The sequence below is a fragment of the Nannospalax galili genome, unplaced genomic scaffold, assembly GCF_000622305.1.
Source record: "Nannospalax galili isolate Female #2095 unplaced genomic scaffold, S.galili_v1.0 scaffold1488, whole genome shotgun sequence".
In the NCBI taxonomy this organism is placed as follows: Eukaryota; Metazoa; Chordata; class Mammalia; order Rodentia; family Spalacidae; genus Nannospalax; species Nannospalax galili.
In genome coordinates this window covers 2,491,080-2,510,355 of record NW_008358859.1, presented here as the reverse complement: position 1 = coordinate 2,510,355, position 19,276 = coordinate 2,491,080, and the positions used below count along the sequence as shown (strand labels likewise).

General features: G+C 45.3%; 1 protein-coding gene across 4 annotated transcripts; it reads left to right on the top strand.

Moving 5' to 3' along the window:
* The first annotated feature begins 3,677 nt into the window (after positions 1-3,677).
* Positions 3,678-18,003, top strand: Errfi1 (ERBB receptor feedback inhibitor 1). Of its 4 annotated transcripts, XM_029558305.1 has the most exons (5): positions 4,708-4,946; positions 13,677-13,798; positions 14,148-14,340; positions 14,450-14,526; positions 15,389-18,003. In XM_029558305.1, the coding sequence occupies exons 3-5, from the start codon at positions 14,219-14,221 to the stop codon at positions 16,570-16,572; spliced, it is 1,383 nt and encodes a 460-aa protein (XP_029414165.1). In that variant the 5' UTR covers positions 4,708-4,946; positions 13,677-13,798; positions 14,148-14,218; the 3' UTR covers positions 16,573-18,003. The 4 variants fall into 4 exon arrangements, with proteins under 4 accessions (XP_029414166.1, XP_008820671.1, XP_029414165.1 ...); XM_029558306.1 differs by lacking the exons at positions 4,708-4,946; positions 13,677-13,798 and adding an exon at positions 3,678-3,751; XM_008822449.3 differs by lacking the exon at positions 13,677-13,798 and having other exon boundaries at positions 4,707-4,946; positions 15,485-18,003.
* The last annotated feature ends 1,273 nt before the right edge of the window (positions 18,004-19,276 follow it).

Sequence of the window (19,276 nt, the reverse complement as noted above, 5' to 3'; positions counted from 1 at the left end):
GCCTTCATTTCTGCTCATTGTACCACTTTATTTTTCTCTACTCACAATAAAAGTATCAAATTATTTTAGTACTAAATCAAAAAGTAAGCACCCTGATGAAGTGTTCCTTATTTACTAAAATAGCTGTCATTTCCATATAGACTACGTATGCATCTGTGGCACGTTTTACATGTGCTGGTGGTGATAGAGAAGTAAAGTGAGTTTTTCGAAATATCTTAATGAAGAGTTTACATTAATATTCTAATTAATTAACTTGGTAAGGGACTAGAGCACACCCTACTGGCCAGCTGATAGGAAATAGAGATGTGCTAGGTGGGAAAATTTGAAGATCACCGTCAGATTAATGCTTAAAAGAAACCTATCTTAACTAACCTGAAAAACCTATCTTAATTAATTCACAGGAAGCTAAAAATTCAAAAAACTTTAAGTTCTAGAAATGGAGTACAATTAGGAATGCAATACCCATCAACAGCATTAGATGCTTATTAAGGGAGCCTTAGGGACATAAAAGATAGCTCAGTTAAAAATAAACTAAGTTGGGCTGGTGGCACACGCCTTTAGTCCCAGCACTGGGAGGCAGAGGCAGGTGGATCTCTGTGCGTTCAAGGCCAACCTGGTCTACATAGTGAGTTCCAGGACAGCTGGGGCTACAGGGAGACCCTGTCTCAAAAGGACCAATAAAAATAAAAATAAACAAACTATATAAATAACTTGTCTTCCTACTAAGAAAAAGTAGTTAAGGCTGGGTGTGGTAGCACACACCTTTAATCCCAGCTCTTGGGAGGCAGAGGTAAGTAGATCTCTGAGCTCAAGGCCAGTCTGGTTTACAACATTTGGAGTTCAAGGCCAGGCCTACAGTTCAGTGCTGCATAGCAAGACCCTGTCTCAGAAAAAAAAGTTAAGCCCTGTCCCTAAAAACACCTAAAATAAAAGACTAGTACATTTTAAGTAGCACACTTAGTCTTTTCACAGGCCATATGCTCTGTGTGTGTATGTGTGTCTGTGTCTGTGTGAAAGAGCCTGCGTGTGGAAGTCAGAGGGCAACTCATGAAAGTTGGTTTTCTCCTTCCACCATTTAAGTCCAGGAGATTTAACTCAGGTCATTAGACTTAGCGGCAAGCACCTTTACCCATTGAGCCATCCGGCCAGTCTGAATCTCAGGTTCTTATCAGCATGTATGCTCTAAAGTAATCCACAGAGTTTATTGGAGATATGTGTGTGTGTGTATGCATGTGTGTGTCTGTGTATATCTATGCATGGTTATTTCCAAAACAATACAGTGCACTAAACAAATGACTTCTAAGAAATGTAAATCTTGCCTTATTCATGTATTTTTATAGCATACTTTTTTACTCGTCTATGGCAATGCAAGAAATGTTTCACTCTAAGATATTTCCTTATAAACAAAGTATACAAAACACCTATAATCAAGAAGAATAAATATCAAAGTGTGTGTACCCCTATAGGATTTCAAATCAGAATGTAAGCATATGTTTGATGAGATCCCCCCCCCCCATCCATCACAAATATGTGACATGTGGGGTTTAACAGGACAGAGGGAAAATGGCTGTGATTCTCTGGCTTCTGAGCCAGTGCCTCAAGCTTTTTCCTTTTCCAAGGATGGCGTCTGTCAGCGTCTCCTGTGGTGGAAAAAGACCAGGTATAAAACATCTGGGTCAGTCTGATGTAAGACTAATGTTTTAGGTGCTTTGTGTAAGTTTTGTTTTTTTCAAAATATCAGCTAATAAAAATTTCTTGGGAAGGGGCTGGGCTCAGCAGTTAAGAGCACTGACTGCTCTTGCAGAGGACCTGGGTTCAATTCCCAGCACCCACATGGTGGCTACGAACCGTCCTTAACTCCAGTTCCAGGGGAATCCAACACCCTCTTCTGACCTCCATGGCACTGCACGACACAGGCACACTCACATACATGCAGGCAATACACTCATACACATAAAATAAAAATAAAATATATTTTTAAAATGGGCTCAAAGCTAAATAAACTATGAGAGGTTTTTTATTTTTATTTACTTTTTTTTAAGTTTCTGACTAAAGACTATTTAAAACAAGTTAGGCTTGAGAAAAGATTTTTTTTTCTCTAAATCTCTCTTCTAGTTTGAATCTGTTGAAGGCCAATGAATGATTCCTTAATCGATAGAGGATGGCAACCGTGTGGTTCAGCATTTTAAACTCTTCCCCAAATGTTCTACAATATTTTCAATATATCAATGTTATTAGAAATACCATTAAGTAGGCTATTCAATAAAAGATCTGTGGGGCCTGTTTCCTCACCTCGTACCTCCACCGTCAAGAGAGCTTCATTATATGAATTATAAGCCAAATTCAAAGAAGCAACTAGAACTGGTTTTTTTTTCCCCAAACAAGTGAGCAAATGTTTGTAAGTTTAAAGTAGATCCATAGAGAAAAACTGGATTAGTCATATATTACTCATATGACTCTGTGATGTATTTTTGATAATTTACCCAAACATGAGCACATCCTCCAGCGCACAGGCGCAGAATGAGTATCCTGTTGATCTTCTTTCCCTACAGAAGGGGTGTGTCCCATGGTTGCTCTGGTGATTATCACTGTTTTATGAATAGGGGAATATAAAAGCCTGCCAAGACAGCTAAAGCACAAATTACAACTGTATTGTGGTGACTTGAAATAGTGTAACTAGGGTTCTTTCAGGATGAAACTGGAGCTCCGCAAAGTCCTCATTCAGTAAACGCTGTACTGTGTGGTCTGAAAACATGTTCTGGGATGGATTCTGTTAAACAGCTAATAGTATGTGGGTTAGCTGTGAACATAAAAGGGGACAGGAGTAAAACCTAGTTAAGATGGAACGTGTGGCTCAGGCCTCTAAAATGTCAACACTTAGGAGATTGAGGCAGAAAGATTACTGAGTTTGAGGTCAGCCTGAACTATGGAGTGAGTCCAGGCTAGCCTGGGCTACAGAGTGAAACTTTTTCAAAAACTATCAAAACATAACAAATACCTAATTTGACAAGAAAATTAGCTATTAAAGCCAGGCGTGGCGGTTTGAATTGTAATCCCAGCACCTAGGAGACAGAGGCAGGTGAGTTCAAGGATAGTCTGATCTACATGGCAAGTTCCAGGCCAGCCAGTGCTACATAGTAAGACCTGGGGGCCTCTGCCAGACTCAAAGGAATCATCAGAAAGAAGGGGATAGTCTTCTAACGGCTGCTTAGCATGCCACTGAGGGCATAGGAATGCCCCAGATTTTTAATTTGATACTTAAGGCCTTGAGTTTAAAATTAGGCCTTTGAGTTAAATTATAAAGATTGGAAGTGAGCACTAGAAAAAAGCCAAATCATTTCACCGGCACAGCGTTAATAGTTAACCAGATAATGAGGCCAGAATCTCATTCCATATGTTAAACTGGCCCATTGAGGTGGTGCTAAGCCTAGGACTATCAGGCATTATTGCCGAGGTTCAAGACGGGCTCTGCACAGACCACAGAGGTCAGCTGCCTGTCTCTGGCCTCTACTCCGCGGTGGAGCACCGCTCGGAGAGTCTGTACTAGTTAAAACCGGAGGGCTTCTGTTTGCTTTTTCTTTAGCTATTGGTTTATCATTTGTATTATTTATTTTACGGTTAAACTGTAAGCCCAAATTGCATCACTCGCGCCCCCAGAAACCTCCACCTGAAGGCTTGATGGCGGATTGTCCTTGGGCATCAGCGGCCGCCTGGGAGCCAAGAGACGTGGACACCAGCACGCATTTCACAGGTAAGGCAAGAGGGGGGAGTGGTGTCTGAGGGAGGCAATGGGCTTCAGGATCACTTTGCCCTAGTCGATGGTCCCCAGCTGCTACTTCCAGGCCTTTCCACTGTCCCTCAACTGCCCACATGGATCCTTACAGTCCCCAGTGTCCTGCCGTGGACCACAGTGTCGCTGTCTCCAGCCAGGCATCTCTGTGCCTCACTGTGCCTCCTGTCCTCAGGCCCACACCATCACTTACTGCCCTATGCTGTTCTAGTCTCACACTGTCCCTCACCGTCCCTCAGTCTGGTGCCATCTGTCATCTCCCACTCTCTGGGCGCCTGCCCTTCATCATCTCTCATCCCCCACCTCTGTCCCTGGCTGTTCCTTACTGTTCCTTATGGTAACCTGATGTCCCTGTCTCATGCTGTCCTCCTTCACCCCTCATCATATCATCCCTCGCCGTCCTCCAATGTCCCTCCTCCTCCCCCAATGTCCCTCCCTCTCCCCTAATGTCCTTCACCGTCCCCCAATGTCCCTCACTGTCCCCCAACGTCCCTCACTATCCGTCCCCATCCTCCAAGTCCCTCACTGTCCTCTGCTGTCCCTGCTTGCCGACCCCCCCTTCCCCTCCTCCCTCCCTCATCTCCCCCTCCCCGCCATCCCTCCCTCTCCCCTCCCCCTTGCCCACTCCCTCTCTCATCCACCCCCACATCCCTCCCTCGCCAAGGGCTGGTCTAGCCCCAATCCCGCTCAAGCGCCCCTCCCCCTCCTGCCCCGGGCCCACGTGCCCTCTCTTGGCTGGAGACGCGGCTGCCTGCAGACTCCCGAGGACACCTCTGCGGACCGGGCCCCACGCAGCGCCGCGGGGCCCAGCATCGCCCCTTTAAGCAGCTCTCCAACCGCATTGGCTGCGTGCGGGGGGCGGGGCCGCGGGCGTCTACGTCACACTGCCGGCTCGGCCTATATAAGCGGGCGGCGCGGCCCCGGCGACGGCGGCGGGTGCGAGGCGGGAGTGGGCGCGGGAGAGTGAGCGGGTGAGCGAGAAAGAAGGAGAGCGAGAGAGGGAGAGCGATAGCGAGAAAGACCGAGCGCGACGGAGAGAGACGGAGAGGGAGAGCGAGCGGCATCTGCGTTATGTCCGGGCCGCCGAGCCCGCGGCGCTGAGCCCGCCGGGACGGACATGCGCAGGAGGGCGCCGCGGGGCCGCCGCGTCCCTGGGGTAAGGGGCCTGCGCCGAGGGCGGGGGCGGGACCGCGGGCGGAGTGGGGCCGGGTCCGCCCGCCCCCCGCCGCCGGGGATGCGCGGGGCAGGCCGGCTCGCCTCCATCTTCCTAGAGCACCGTGCACCGAGGGGCTGCCCGGGAGCCCCGGCCACAGGGTGCTCCGGGCTTGGTACCAGGTCAGTCCGCCTCGGTCCCCCAGGCTCTCCAGCCGTTCTATATTTTTTCCGTGCGTGTGTGTGTGTATTACATTATATTATATATAATGTATAATTAATTGTATATTTTACATGATATATATTGTTTAATTCATCTGCGTGCCGGGGCCTTTTCTTCCCAGAAACGTGATTCTTTGCTTGAATGACTTACAGACTCCTTCCTAAGGAATAGAACCACAGAAGGACCTGATCTAAAACGAAGGCTTGCTGGTAATTTCTGTCCTTCCGTGTAGATGCTACTAACCCAGATCGGTACTGTATTGGTGCTCGGCTAGGTCTTTATTAGGATTTCATCATTGCCTGAAAGAAACCAGTCTCCTACCTGATAAAAAATATGAATAGATTGTTAGTCATAAACTTAAGTGTAGTCAGAATAGAGACTGTAGCTTTAAAAGAGATGTGACTTGAGGTACACCTGCAACACAGGTAGGGCAGGACTGGTTTCTAGGCAACTGTCAGGGGTGAAGAAAGGTGAAGTACAAATTGCTTTTTTTTTCCCGCCCCCTCCTGGAAAAAGAGGTTCTACAAAGTTTTTATGCTTTTGTGGGTCTGCAAGAGTGTAGCCGAGGCACATCTCTTGAGACTGGAACATTTAAGTTCACTGAATCTCGTCTTGTTTTTTTTTTAAAAAAAGCTTTAAAAACATATAATTCTAGAGTTTTAAGAGAGATTTTACTTAAACAGAGACCAAAGATAATATACTATCAGCAGAAGGCCAGTTTTGCAAAGACCAGAATAAGCCAGTTTCTAATGCTGACGATTAGTAGTGTTATCAGTCCATCCCTTTCTGTCTATTAGGTTTAGAGAGAAATGCATAGAGGTTTTAACTCCGGCTTCAGACACTTATTTCCCAGTCCCTTCACTTCCTCATCTCTGTGTTCTTGTGAACTCTTGGTCATAGATGGTCAAAATCTTGACCTGTACATCTCTGTCCTGGCAGATAAATTAGATGGCAAACTCCTTAAGGACAAGAACCCTGCCTAGTACAGGTTTTATCTTACACTGCCTTGTACATAGTTGATGTTGATAAATGCATGAAAAGCATATTTTACATTTTAAGGCTCAGCAGGATTGGACCAGTCACTGATAAAGTCTGGAAAGCAAATCTGTTCTTTTTTAATGGCTGTTATCAAATGCCTGAATTATTCTTTTTTTGACAGGTAAAATGTCTCTTGATGAATTGTTTTCCCCTACTTTAAGTGCAGTGTAGACACCGGTGAGGCTTTTGTGTGTCTTTATGTTGTCCTTTTGTTTTGGTGTGAAATTGACTGCTTCTCAAGTTGAACTGGATACTGCCTTTCTGCCCATACTAATGGTAGCTTTTAAAAGCAAGGTACCTAAATTACAGGTACTCTCTAACATACTTGCAACTGACCTGATTGTCAACATACCATCAGATTGCTTTAGGAAGGTGAGACGAGGAGAGAAAGGTGGTGCCCGGGGTAATTCCTGGAATTTGAATGGCATCCTCTCCCTCGACCGGAGAAGCAGCTCTATTCTTAATCTCAATAAATGTGAGCTGGTACCTATCCTATCAGGATGGTACCTATCCTATCAGGATGCCTGCAGCACCCTTTGCAGGCGTTTGGCCATGCTTTTATGAAAGCTAATGAATAACCAACTCACTAGATAAGCACAACTTAGTGGTATCATTGCATTATTTACACTTTAAACACATGCTTTATAAAAGTGGATGAAACTGATGAGCTTCAAGGTCTTAATGTAAATTACTTGCTTAACAGAGGGTGGATGTTAAGAAAGAAGTTAGTGTGGGATTTAAACTTGAAAAGATGAGATTTGTAGCTTCATTGGTACCTTAGTTCATTTCTCTTTATATCATAAAATCGGGCAATATTCAAGTCCAGTTTTCCAGGCTTCAGTGACTATGTCTTTAAAATGTGGAATTAGAGTCATTTTCAATTTGGAAATAGAAGGCTGGCTAGGATTAGAAGTTATTGTTCAAACGCTCTTGTACATGACCCGTAGATGATAAGAAACTAGTCACAGATTGCTCTTTGGAAAACACTGTTCTTTTCCTATCTCTTTTCACAGCCACCTCTTTTCTGTCCTTTAGAATTCAGTTTAAAAAGTCACCTGTCCACCGAGGCCTCCCCTGCCCACCTGTGTAAATACGGTCTCTGCCTCCTATCCTGTCACTGTGGCCTGCTCATTTCCTTGAAAGTTATCATGATCTGAAATTATTGACTTGCTTATTTATCATCTCCTGCCTGTGTTACATTGAGGCTTCATCAGGCAGCACCCACTTCTCTTTCTATCCGGCACAGCATGTAGTTCAGAGAAGCATTCCACGCATTTGTGGAAAGAAGTTCATGTTTGCCCTCTAAGAACCTGAGCTGCACACGGAGCTGTGTTCCAGTTCCTGCCTTTGCAGTTGCGTGGCATCTCGGCCTTAAGTATCTAACTTAGCCATCCTTTAGGCAAGAGCATTAAGAGAAACAAGACCATGACAAGGAGAGGCAGTGGAGTGCAGTGGAAACAGTGCTGGCTGGTTTCCAGGCTCAGTGGCCCAGGCAGCCAAGCTCAGAGCAGGATGGTTCAGCTCACTTCATTTCCTTGTTAGCAAAATGGAGATTCTAATCCCTGCCTCTTCTCAGAGGGATGTTGTGGGGATCAAGTGAGATAATGTAAAAGAAAGTGCTTTGTAATTTGTAGCATGCTTTACAGATAGAAAGGATTCTATTAGTAAATTCCAGATTGTAGGATAGTGCCTGGTTATAATGCCGTCATTTGGAATTAGGAGGAAGCCTGCCAGGTCTGTATGGAGTCCTTTTCCAAGTAAAGACAGATACTGTGATGTAACAGATTGCGTTGTGGTGGGGCATCATTATATCAGCAGAGGTAGCATCAGAAGAATTACTACAAGTGGTTGTAGAAGGTTAATTTATACCTTGACCCACCCATTTCAGATACCTAGGCCTAATGAATAATTGATGACTTTTGATAGGGAAGTTTGAGGATATGAAACAGGAATTTCCATAGGCTACAGGTCACCCAAGAAAAACTATTACCAAACAGGGTCCTTCCAGGAATGTATCAACCTTACCCACAAAAACCACCTGTATCCTAGATCATTCTTATCCTACCAATTGGAAGAGCCTGGGGGACGAGAAGAGAAGCTGTGGTGTGTTCAAGAGCCCGAGTTTGGAAGCCAGGCTCTCTGTGTGAGCCTTGGCCTTGCTGTGGCTTAGCAGCTTAGACCTGGAGCCAGTTCCTAAAGCGTCTGATCTGTAAACAGGAGGAGTGGTGGTAACTCACCGGGCAGGGCTGGTGCAAGGGTAAAACCCTGAAGAAACTGCCTAACAATAGTGTGCTGTGCATGTTAGTTATTAATGCCTGAATGTTAGGAGAAACAAGCTGGAGCTGCCATTGGGTGGCTTAGGTGCTTGTTAAATAAACTTGAAGTTTTCAAGACTCACTTCTCATCGTTAGACCATTGTGCACATGATGACAACAGAGTCCACAGATGGTTCACAGTAGAAAGTACCGTGTGTCAGGAATGCTTCCATCCTGTGCGCCTGCTTGTGTTTGTGTGCATTGCTGTTGATTGTTGTGCTCTGTAGGAAAAGGACCGGTGACCAGAGGACACGCTGCCCCACTTTTATGTCCAAACTAAAATCCCGAGGGATTGACAGAGTCAACAGGCTATTGATTATGGGAGGTGAACATAATGGGGTTTGCTAGCTTGCTAGTTCTTTAAAATACCTAGAGTCTTCTGAATCATTGAAAAAATTCCATCATTTAAAATACCTAGAGTCTTCTGAATCATTGAAAAAATTCCATCATTTAATTTTGATTTTGACAGTTTCCTCTCTTTTGACCATCTACGAATGGGCACTTTTCAGAGCCTCTGGGGGATGGAGTTGGAAACACAAGAATCTTAATACTCATCATATTGAACATCATTTTAATATTTGCCGAAACTTCCAAATTTGCTTGATTTCATACACAAGTAATTGCATTTTTTAAAGTCATTCATGCACTTAATTGAAGGGCCATTTCTGCTTTTCCACGGTAACAGCATAACAAAGCTTTCTTAATTTGTATCCTTTTTTACCCAAATCATAGCCTTTTAGAGTGAAAAACTCTTAAAACTCTTAAGGCCTTAGCTCTTAAACAAACAAATCTGTAGATTGTCATTTTGCTTTCAGTGAATGAGTGCAGGTTTGCACAACCTGCTTGAGTCAGGGAGGTAAGATGGCCCTTCACGCTGTGTTGACCAATTACCGACATAACCAGGGAAGATACGTGGTGAACTACGTTCATAGCCAAAATGTGTAGAACCAAACAAAAACAGAACCCAGTCTGACTGTAGACCCTCCCATGTAACTACCATGCTGAATGTGCAGAGGAATGCCAAATAATTTTTCTCAGATGAATAAAGGTCCATAAAACAGACAAGCTGAATGTTGTCAGATAGCCTGGTTACTAGTGTCTTAGACATTATTCACAATATAAGTTTCCCATTTTCTCAAAGGGGATCAGACTTTTTTTTTTTAATGAACATGAACTGGTATATTTGGGAAGGGTCAAAAGTCATGGAATATGTCATGTTTCTAATCAGTTTCTTTATGTTCCTGGTTATGGAAGGAGGTAGGTAATTGTTAAATGCAGCTGAAAAGACCATTTATCACCTGAATAAACAGAAATCAGGTTCTAGAACCAGATTGAAAGAAGGAAATTACATCACACTCTTAAATAAGGAAGCACTGGGCAGAACTGGATGAGTTGTATGACAAAAATGTGCCCCTCCTCCTCCCCTGAATTGCTCCTGAGATGCATTAATGAGACCTGGTAGCAATTCACCTTATAAAGAAGTGTGCAGTGTACCTTGCTGTAGTGTGGCTTTTTTTGCCGTAAGGTAGGTAGCCTGGGTATGCGTGTGTGTGTGTGTGTGTGTGTGTGTGTGTGTATGAGCAGTTTCATGGAGAATGTTCTGAAAGGCATATGAATTCACCTTATAAAGAAGTGTGCAGTGTACCTTGCTGTAGTGTGGCTTTTTTTTTTTTTTTTAAAGGGAAGTAACCTTAAAGTTAGCAACAAAAACACAGTAGATGGATTGTAACTCCAGAGGAATAGGGTCAAGTATACAGACATCAATGTTGATGCTTCACGTTTTTGCTCACTGCACACTGTCCACTTAGGATCTGGGGGTGAGTTCAGGATATCCCAAACCTGTAATGTTACTGGGTATCTCATCACCCAGCCAGTGCCTGTGGAGCTGAGCCCTTAGCAGGTCTTTGCTTTCCCTTAGCTCTTCTCCTCGGCCTGGGGAAATGTTCCTGTAATTAGATTTTAAAACATGAGGTGGCTCAATGTCCACTTAGTAGTATTTGTTAGAAGTAAATGTGCCAAAATCTGCTGGGTAGGGTGGGAGGTCAGACACCAGTCCTGTGAGATCTGAAGGGTAGGAGGGGAGCCTGGGCCCTGCACAGACTCGCTTGGATCAGAGACAGCCCTGGCAAGGGGCTTGCTTAGATGCGGCATAGTATAAGAACTGGCCTTAAAGCTTGGGGAAAGCCGCACTGAAAGGCCAGGCGAAGGCCTTGAAGTCCTCTGTGCCGGGCAAGGAGGTTTCATTTAGCGACTTCCTCTGGTTCTTTCTGGGTGGCACTTAAGGAATCATCTGACCTGGTATGTAGTTTACTTTAGGCATTTTCAGACCAGAGGCCACTTGGAGCCAGCGAGGGGAAGGAAGAGAAGCTTGAGAAAGACCGTACATAGAAACTGTATATGGAGCTTGGCGAGGAAATGTGTATCGTCCTTACCTCTATGTGGTACCTCTAGAAGTGTGGTCCTCCTGAATTAAGTGAAAGGAGGTGTTGGGTCAGTAGCTAGTGGGATGCCAGAGTGGAAAGATAATCAGTAGACAATAGGAAATGCAGAGCTAAGGCTTGAACCAGGCAGTGGTTATCAGTTTAGGAGCTGTCTGCAGGGCTGAAGCCTGTAGAGGTTAGATAAAAGATTTAAGATTTTTCTCCCCCTTAAGAAAAAAAAAATCAGTGCTATTAACAGAAAAAGGTAGTTCATTTCTGAAATTGCTATTTTAACTGTATTTTTGACCCATTAAGAAAGCTAAAGATTAGCTCAGGATTGTCTCAAGTTGTCCTGCTGAAGGCTGTTGATCTACACCGTGCTACCTGGACCAACATTGCTTTCCTGTCCTTGCATTTCATAACAGAATGCCATCCTGCATCAGCATTGATAAATCCCACATCGGTGTCTTTGCAGTTACTTTCTTAATGAATTGTGAAGTCGAACCAGCTTTATAGTCATGAGGGAGCAGATAAAGTCTGAAACATTTGTCAAATTTCACTTGAACCAAATGTGTTAGCTTAAGCTTGGCTGAGGTGATTTCTCTTCGGTCGACCCACCTCTGAGCATAGAGCCTGAATGCTGGGTTTTCAGAGAGGTAGAATAGTTTCAGGTGGTTTATAACCCTAGTTTAAAATCTGGAGGCCTTTTTCTTGTGCGCTAAGGAAGCCTGTGCGTTGCTCCTTTGGGTTTACAGCCTGAAGTCATTTCCCAAAAGCTGAGCTCACGGCAGCTGTGTTGCCGCCTCGCGTCCGCCATGCAAGTAGGAAGTCCGGGCAGTTTCATAACGTGGCCTGTCCACAGTTCCCCATTGAAATGTAGAGGCAGGTCACCTCTGAATGCACAAAGACACCATTGTGGTCAGAAGTGAGCTGGCTCAGTGAACACAATTCTTTTTATACTAAAAAAAATTTTTTTTCTTGAGAAAGCTAACAAGTAGGTGATGGAAACAATGAATAAAAAATAACTTTTTCTAGAGCATACAAATAATTTTAAGTAACCATTGAAATGTAAGTTAGGATTCAAGGCAACTTGAGCAGAGGCATGGTTACACAATCCTGTTGAAAGCTGAGCTGTAGATGGCATTGGGAGGCTGACACAGTGATTACTAGTAGTACTCGTTGGTTGCCGACAGGTGGGGGTTGGGCCTCCAGAATCCCCCACAGCATTTTCCTGTAATCAGGATGAACAATCTTCAAACATGTGCTTTCAGACTACTTAAACACCATACTCTTCCCCCATTCTGCCTTCCATTTTCATATCACCACAGACCCTTCCCCTGGAGCTCCTCGGTGCCTGCAGGAATGCTTAGAAAGCCATGATGAACCTCTGTAACTACACACTGAGGGAGGGGCTGCCACCTAAAAAATTGGCTTTTAAAATTATTAAAGCGCCGGACGTGGCGCACGCCTTTAATCCCAGCACTCGGGAGACAGAGGCAGGTGAATCTCTGTGAGTTCAAGGCCAGCCTGGTCTACATAGTGAGTTCCAGGACAGCTGGGGCTACAGGGAGACCTGTCTCAAAAAGAAAGGAGGAGAGGAGAGAGAGAGAGAGAGAGAGAGAGAGACCAAAAAAAAAATTATTAAAGCTTTACTTGATGGTCTGAGACCGGTTTAAAGAAAAATCCTGACTCTTTGGAATAAATCTTTAGGCCTGTCATAGACTCGCTGCTGTGTGTCAACGCAGACAGCTCTGTCAGTGAGCCCCAGCAGGGTAGTTCTAGATCTTCAGCTTTAACTAATACATTCAGTTGAGAAAGGGGTGGCTGGGGCGGAATCACTTGTCTCTGAAGTCACAGAAATTGGCCTGAAATTTGTAAAATAATAGATTTTTAGTTGCTGAATATTTTTTAAAAATTAATAACCAAAAGAACCATCTGTGTAATCCCTCCAGCCAGCAAACTCGTCCTGTTCTCTTAGTACTAAGCATAGCGCCAGCACTTGCTAAGTATGCAAAGCCTAATGAGAGAGTATAGAATGTGTGTGTGGAGACCTCACAGGGGGTCTGTGTTCTAGCCGTGGACAGGTAACATCCTGCTGTGTAAGGGGAAAGGCCAGGCGTACTATAAGCATATGTGAGTATCTGAAGACAGCAGAGGCTGGAGCTTTTCAGAACCCATGATGTACTGAATTGTAAAAAGAAGTAAAATTAGGATGAGCCTGTGGGGACTGTAGATCTGTGGCATCTGACCAAAGGGGATGTTCTAGCTAGAGGAGCTGCCAGCTTAAGAAAATGCATTTGGCCTTTGTAATCCATGCTTTATGGGTGGGCAGGGCATGAATTATGGCATTTCTTGAAGGAGAATGTGAGGAACGTACCTTTCTGGCTGTCTTTGCAAGGGAGGGAGGGAGGAAGCTGTCCAAAGCTGACACTGAAGCTGGTAATCTTGCAGAACTTGATTTTTACAGGATAATAGAAATTACTGTCTTCATATGTGTCTTTCTTAAGTAACAACTGGAGAATACATCTTCTGTGGCCAACCCTGAAACGCAGAATCCAAATAAACACCAGGCTTGGGCCACAGGCACCACGTAGACCATCTTAAGTGTGGGCCACTTTTGTGTTGTGAAACATAGTACCTTCTGAAGTTATTGTTGGGGTGAGGGGGGGGCTACAGGTAAGGCAGAGCCTTGCTGTGTAGCCCAGGTGACCCTTGAACCTGCCTTCTTCCCGCCTTAGTTTCCCAAGTACTGGGATCACAGCATGAACCAGAATGCCTGGCTTGAAATTACTTTTATAGCTTGGGAGAAATGCACAAGATTCACTTGTGCTTCCTGCCCAGCACATCCATGCCAGAGAAGGTCAGTTTAGTGGGCTGGAGGAAGGTTTGTATGCTTTGGAAAGTGAGTGGGATTTGTTGTGCAACTGTAAAGCTCTGTAGCAAGAGCTCTGTTTTTCTGGAGGTAGATTCTTGGTCATTCTGTGAAAAAACTTTTCAAGTGTTGGGTTAGTATTTACCAAGACAAAAATTATCTTTGCTGTCTTCATTTTAAATACCTTCATGAGAAATAAGAATTAGCAAAAAGCGTACAACCAGAATTTTCTATGCCCCAGTTTTCTTAATCGCCTACTTATGCTGTAGTTTACAACCATCCTCGTGTGTTTCTGAATTGTTTGATTTATTCTCTCATTGCTTCTTGCTCCCCCCAGGGAATGAAAACTACTGGCTGACTTAAAATCCCTGGGCTTCACAGATTTGGAGACATCCAGAATAAGGCACAATGTCAACAGCAGGAGTTGCTACTCAGGAGATTAGAGTCCCATTAAAAACTGGATTTCTACATAATGGCCAGGCCTTGGGGAATATGAAGACCTGCTGGGGTAGTCGCAGGGAGTTTGAAAAGTAAGTAGAGAATGTGGTGCCGCTGTGCTTTGTATAAACGCATGATACCACAGTGATAGAGAATGTAATTGTGACTGCTTATGACCAAGATGTTTTCCTTTGCTTTTAGTAACTTTTTAAATATTGATCCAATAACCATGGCCTACAGTCTGAACTCCCCTGCTCAGGAGCACCTCACAGCTGTCGGTATGTACGCTGGTCTGGGGAAGCCGCCTGGGAAGTCTGGTCCCTTTGGCCTTGTCCTCTAGTGCTATTGAAGTGAGGATACCTGAGCCATAGACAACAATAGTCTGACCCCTAGTGGCGGCAGATTCTGAAGAGAATCCTGGTTTTCTTCTACCTTACTGCCTGTGTCCTGAGTTACTGATTCATAGAGAATCGTTTGTGGCAGTGTGATTTTTAAAATCAAGAATTCTCTCTGAGGAATGGTGGGTTCTTAGCCTTGGACAGTACCTCTTCTGTTGTTGGTAATACTGAACACACATTTAAAAGCAAGAGATGAAAGTAGTTTGGATGGTCACAGACTTAGAACTCTGTGTAGTTCTTTTAATGTGAACATTCTGCTCCTTAGGTCTTTGGCAAGGGCTACTTACTCTCAGGTGAGCACACTACAGGGAGCCCGTTTGCTCAGTATGCTGATGCGCTGGCTGCCAGGTCCTCATCCTCTTAGCTCACTTGTACCTGGCACCCCTTGTATTGTTGCATTAACTGGCAAGGCAGGTGTAGCACGGCACTCATGTAAATTCTGTGTTGCTCATCTTCTGTGAATTTTGCGCACTTCACAAAACTTGCCTGGGATGTGTAGGTGTATGCGGTGCGCGTGTCCAAGGAGATGGCAGAGATAATTTGTTCTTTGAACCAGATCACGTGTGTTCCCCGTCTCCGGCTCTAATTACACCTGTGCTGGTTGCACGGGCATCCTCAGTCACAGCAGTCAGGTGCTTCCCTAACTCGGGCAAAGACGGGGAGCTGCTCGGGTGGCTGGGCTGTCTCATGGGGAGAGGGACTTGGAGCTGTGTTGACTTCGAGCATCCCTTGTTTGTCTTAGGATGTGCCTCACAGCCTGCTGCAATGAATGGCCACTTCTTTGCGGAATATGGTCCATCTCCGAAGTCAAGCTTGCCACCTCTTATTATTCCCCCAGGTGAAAGCTCGGGACAGTGTGAAGAGGACCAAGTTGTGTGTGGTTTGAAGAGACTCTCAGTGAGTGGGGTCTGCACTTCCACGCCTCCACTTACACCCATAAAAAACTTCCCTTCCCTTTTTCCGTGTGCAGCTCTGTGTGATCGGGGCTCTCGGCCACTCCCACCCCTGCCCATCTCTGAAGACCTCTCTCTGGACGAGGTGGACTCTGAGGTAGAATTCCTAACCAGCTCAGACACAGACTTCCTTTTAGAAGACTGTGTGCTTTCTGGTTTCAAATACGATGTTCCTGGCAGGCGAAGCTTCCGTGGGTGCGGACAGATCAACTATGCATATTTTGACACCCCGACTGTTTCTGTAGCAGATCTCAGCTGCTCGTCTGACCAGAATGGAGGCGTCCCAGATCCAAATCCTCCCCCACCTCAAAGCCACCGCAGATTAAGGAGGTCACACTCGGGACCAGCCGGGTCCTTCAACAAGCCAGCCATCCGGGTCTCCAGCTACACACACACAGCCTCTCCCAGCTCAGATGGAGACAAGCCTGAGGTGCCTCCCAGAATTCCCATACCTCCTAGGCCAGCTAAGCCAGACTACAGAAGGTGGTCAGCAGAAGTGACCTCCAGCACATACAGTGATGAAGACAGGCCTCCCAAAGTCCCCCCAAGAGAACCGTTGTCACGGAGTAACTCCCGCACCCCAAGTCCTAAAAGCCTTCCATCTTACCTCAATGGGGTTATGCCCCCAACACAGAGCTTTGCCCCTGACCCCAAGTATGTCAGCAGCAAAGCCCTGCAAAGACAGAACAGTGAAGGATCTGCCAGCAAAGTCCCTTGCATCCTGCCCATCATTGAAAATGGGAAGAAGGTCAGTTCAACACATTATTACCTACTACCTGAGAGACCGCCCTACCTAGACAGATACGAGAAGTTCTTTAGGGAAGCAGAAGAAACTCGCCCGAGCACCCAGATTCCACCATTACCTGCTGCCTGTGGTATGGTGTCCGCCACAGAAAAGCTGGACTCCAGGATGAAAATTGATCTGGGTGGCCACGGGAAACGCAAACACTTATCCTATGTGGTTTCTCCTTAGGTGTGAGGGTCGAGGTTCAGACGTTCCATGGGAACGGATGGCTCTCCATTTCCTGTCTGGTGGAGGGCCACAGAACAATATGTCAGATTGCGGAAAGTGGTCAGTGAACTCTGTCTTAATGAGAAGGGGTAGAGCAGTCATGAGGTGCTGTTAGGCTGAGAATCCCTCATTTCCTGATTGTGTTACCATGGAAGAAAACGACTACAATTTAAAGATGTGATAGTGGGGTGGGAAGGATGGGAAAACTTTTACATATGACCACACTATATGCCTATGTATAAACTTGTGGTGTAACCATAGACCGTAGCTGCAGGATAACCAATTAGGTACTGTCTTAGAGTCATACATATTCAGAGTAATGGAAGCTCAGGATGGAGCCAGGAATGGGAGAGAACAGTGTTGTTTAGATCAAAATCATGAAAAAACATTTTTGTTTAGTGAGTTTAAATATTTCTGGCACTTAGGCGCGCTGTGTAGTGTATTTCGTGTATTTTTGCAAGCAGTCTTCTCCATACAGAGCAAAGAGGGCGTTCTCACCAGGCCTGTGCCACCCTGTTGAAGTTGGCCCAAGGCCTGAAGCTCCCAGCTTTGGGGTCCTTGTCTTGTGCAGGGAAGGCGGCAGTTTCTGGACCATGTTACCACTTATGCATGTCTCATAGCTTAAAAATTGACACTAAAAGTCGGTGAAGAATTTTTCCATACAATTCCTGCTTTTTCCCATCTGCTACAATAGCCCCTCTACCGAGGCTTTCAGGACGGTAGTAGGGTCTGATGGAGTCACGCTAGCCGTCAGTGTGGGATGTGAGTGTTCTAGACTGGTGAAGCCATTAGCTATGTGATTGAGAGTTGCTGTGCGGGGATGTGTGGTATGGTTTTTGTTTTGTTCAGTTTAGTTTTGTTTTTAGACTATTAATAAACAAATACAACACAAGCTGGCCTTGTGTTGCTGGTTCCTATTCAGTATTTCCTGGGGATTGTTTGCTTTTTAAGTGAAACACTTCTGACCAATAGCACAGATGTCTTAATGCCGGAGGTCACGCCAGCATCTTCCTGTTTGAAAACTCTCCCGGCTGGCTGCTCCACTGCCTGGGATTCAGGGAGAGGCATAGCTTGTGTTTGTTTTTTACATCCTCTGATGCATTAATCTAGTATTGATTAGCGCAAGAGAGAAGGTGCTCACTAACAGAGGGACATTACTGCGATGTTCTGTAACAGTTAAGCTGTTCAGTTTAAACTGCTGAATGACATTATTTGAGCTATTTAAAGCTTACTATATTTTAGTATGAACTAAATGAAGGTTAAAACATGCTTTAGAAAATGCACTGATTTCTGCATTATGTGTACAGTATTGGACAAAGGATTTATTCATTTTGTTGCATTATTTTGAATATTGTCTTTTCATTTTAATAAAGTTATATTACTTATTTATGATACCGTTAATAATGTTTCTTGCCTAAATGCTTAGAAAACATCTCAAGCAATTGGCAGCCCTGTTGCTTTCAAGTGTGAGCCAAGTGGCAGCCCTGTTGCTTTCAAGTGTGAGCCATTCTTGGAAGTTTAACAGGTGTTGAAACTTTGGTTTTCTAGATGACAATGTTACAAAAATGGATGGGGCTAGGGATAGAGCTTAGCTGGTAAAATGCTTGCCTAGCATGCACAAAACCCTGGGTTTGATTCCTGGCACCACGTAACCTGGGCACTATGGCACATACCTGTAAACCCAGCACCTGGGAGTTGGAGGCAGGAGGAGCAGGAGTTCAAGGTCATCCTCAGTTACATGTGGCAGTTGAGGCCAGTCTGAGCAAATGAATCCATTCCTGTCCTCAAGAAAAAAGGAGTGAATGATAAAATCAAGTGGCTTGCTTTTACCTATAACAGTAAGTGAACTTGATTCTGCTATCACTATCAAAACGGTTCTGTGTGGTGTGGGGGGCTCTGCCGTCCACACAGAGGGAAACAGCGGAAGAAGCCAATGTCCTCACATAGACCCCATCTAACTCCTGCTGAGTTTTAGGGCTAACTCTGGATTATTTGGGTCCTGTGTAAAGCTTCCCCTCTGGCTTGTTGGAAACCTTCGACAGAATCTGTCTGCCAGGGTGCCTCACCAAAGCTGGGTGGCCCTTTGTGTTATTTCTGGCATTTTCCAGGCAAAGACATGGGCTTGGAGCTCATTTGGCATTTGTCTGTTGGCAGCAGTCACGTTAGGAAAGAGCCTTCCCCTCACAGAATTGAGACCAGTGCAGCTCAGAAGTGTGAAAAATGAAACAACAGGGCTGACTGGAGACTGAAAGGCACTCCACCTTTGAAGGTGGGCCATGAGTTGGGAGTTGTGTGAGCAGAGGAGCAGGAAAATGCAGGCCGTGTTCCAGAGCGAAGGTTGCTGGGGGGAGTGGCTGGGGTGGGAAAAGGGCAGGGCACAACTCGGAAGATCTAAGTGGGAGAGGAACGCAGTGTGATGTGTTTTAGAAGAGATGACAGCGGCTGTTGTGTGGAGAACACTGCTGAGACGTGAGAGGTAGCGAGACCACAAGCCAGGACTACGCTGGCGTGGCTGCGGGGGAGGTGGAGAGAGGCATCACTTGACTTCGCTGGGAAGGACAGCGGCAGTCCAGATCGTGGGGGTGGGCCACATGTCATCCTGAAGGGGGACATAACTCTCAGAAGCAGGGACCCTGAAACCACCTCTCTGCCTGGCACGGGCGCC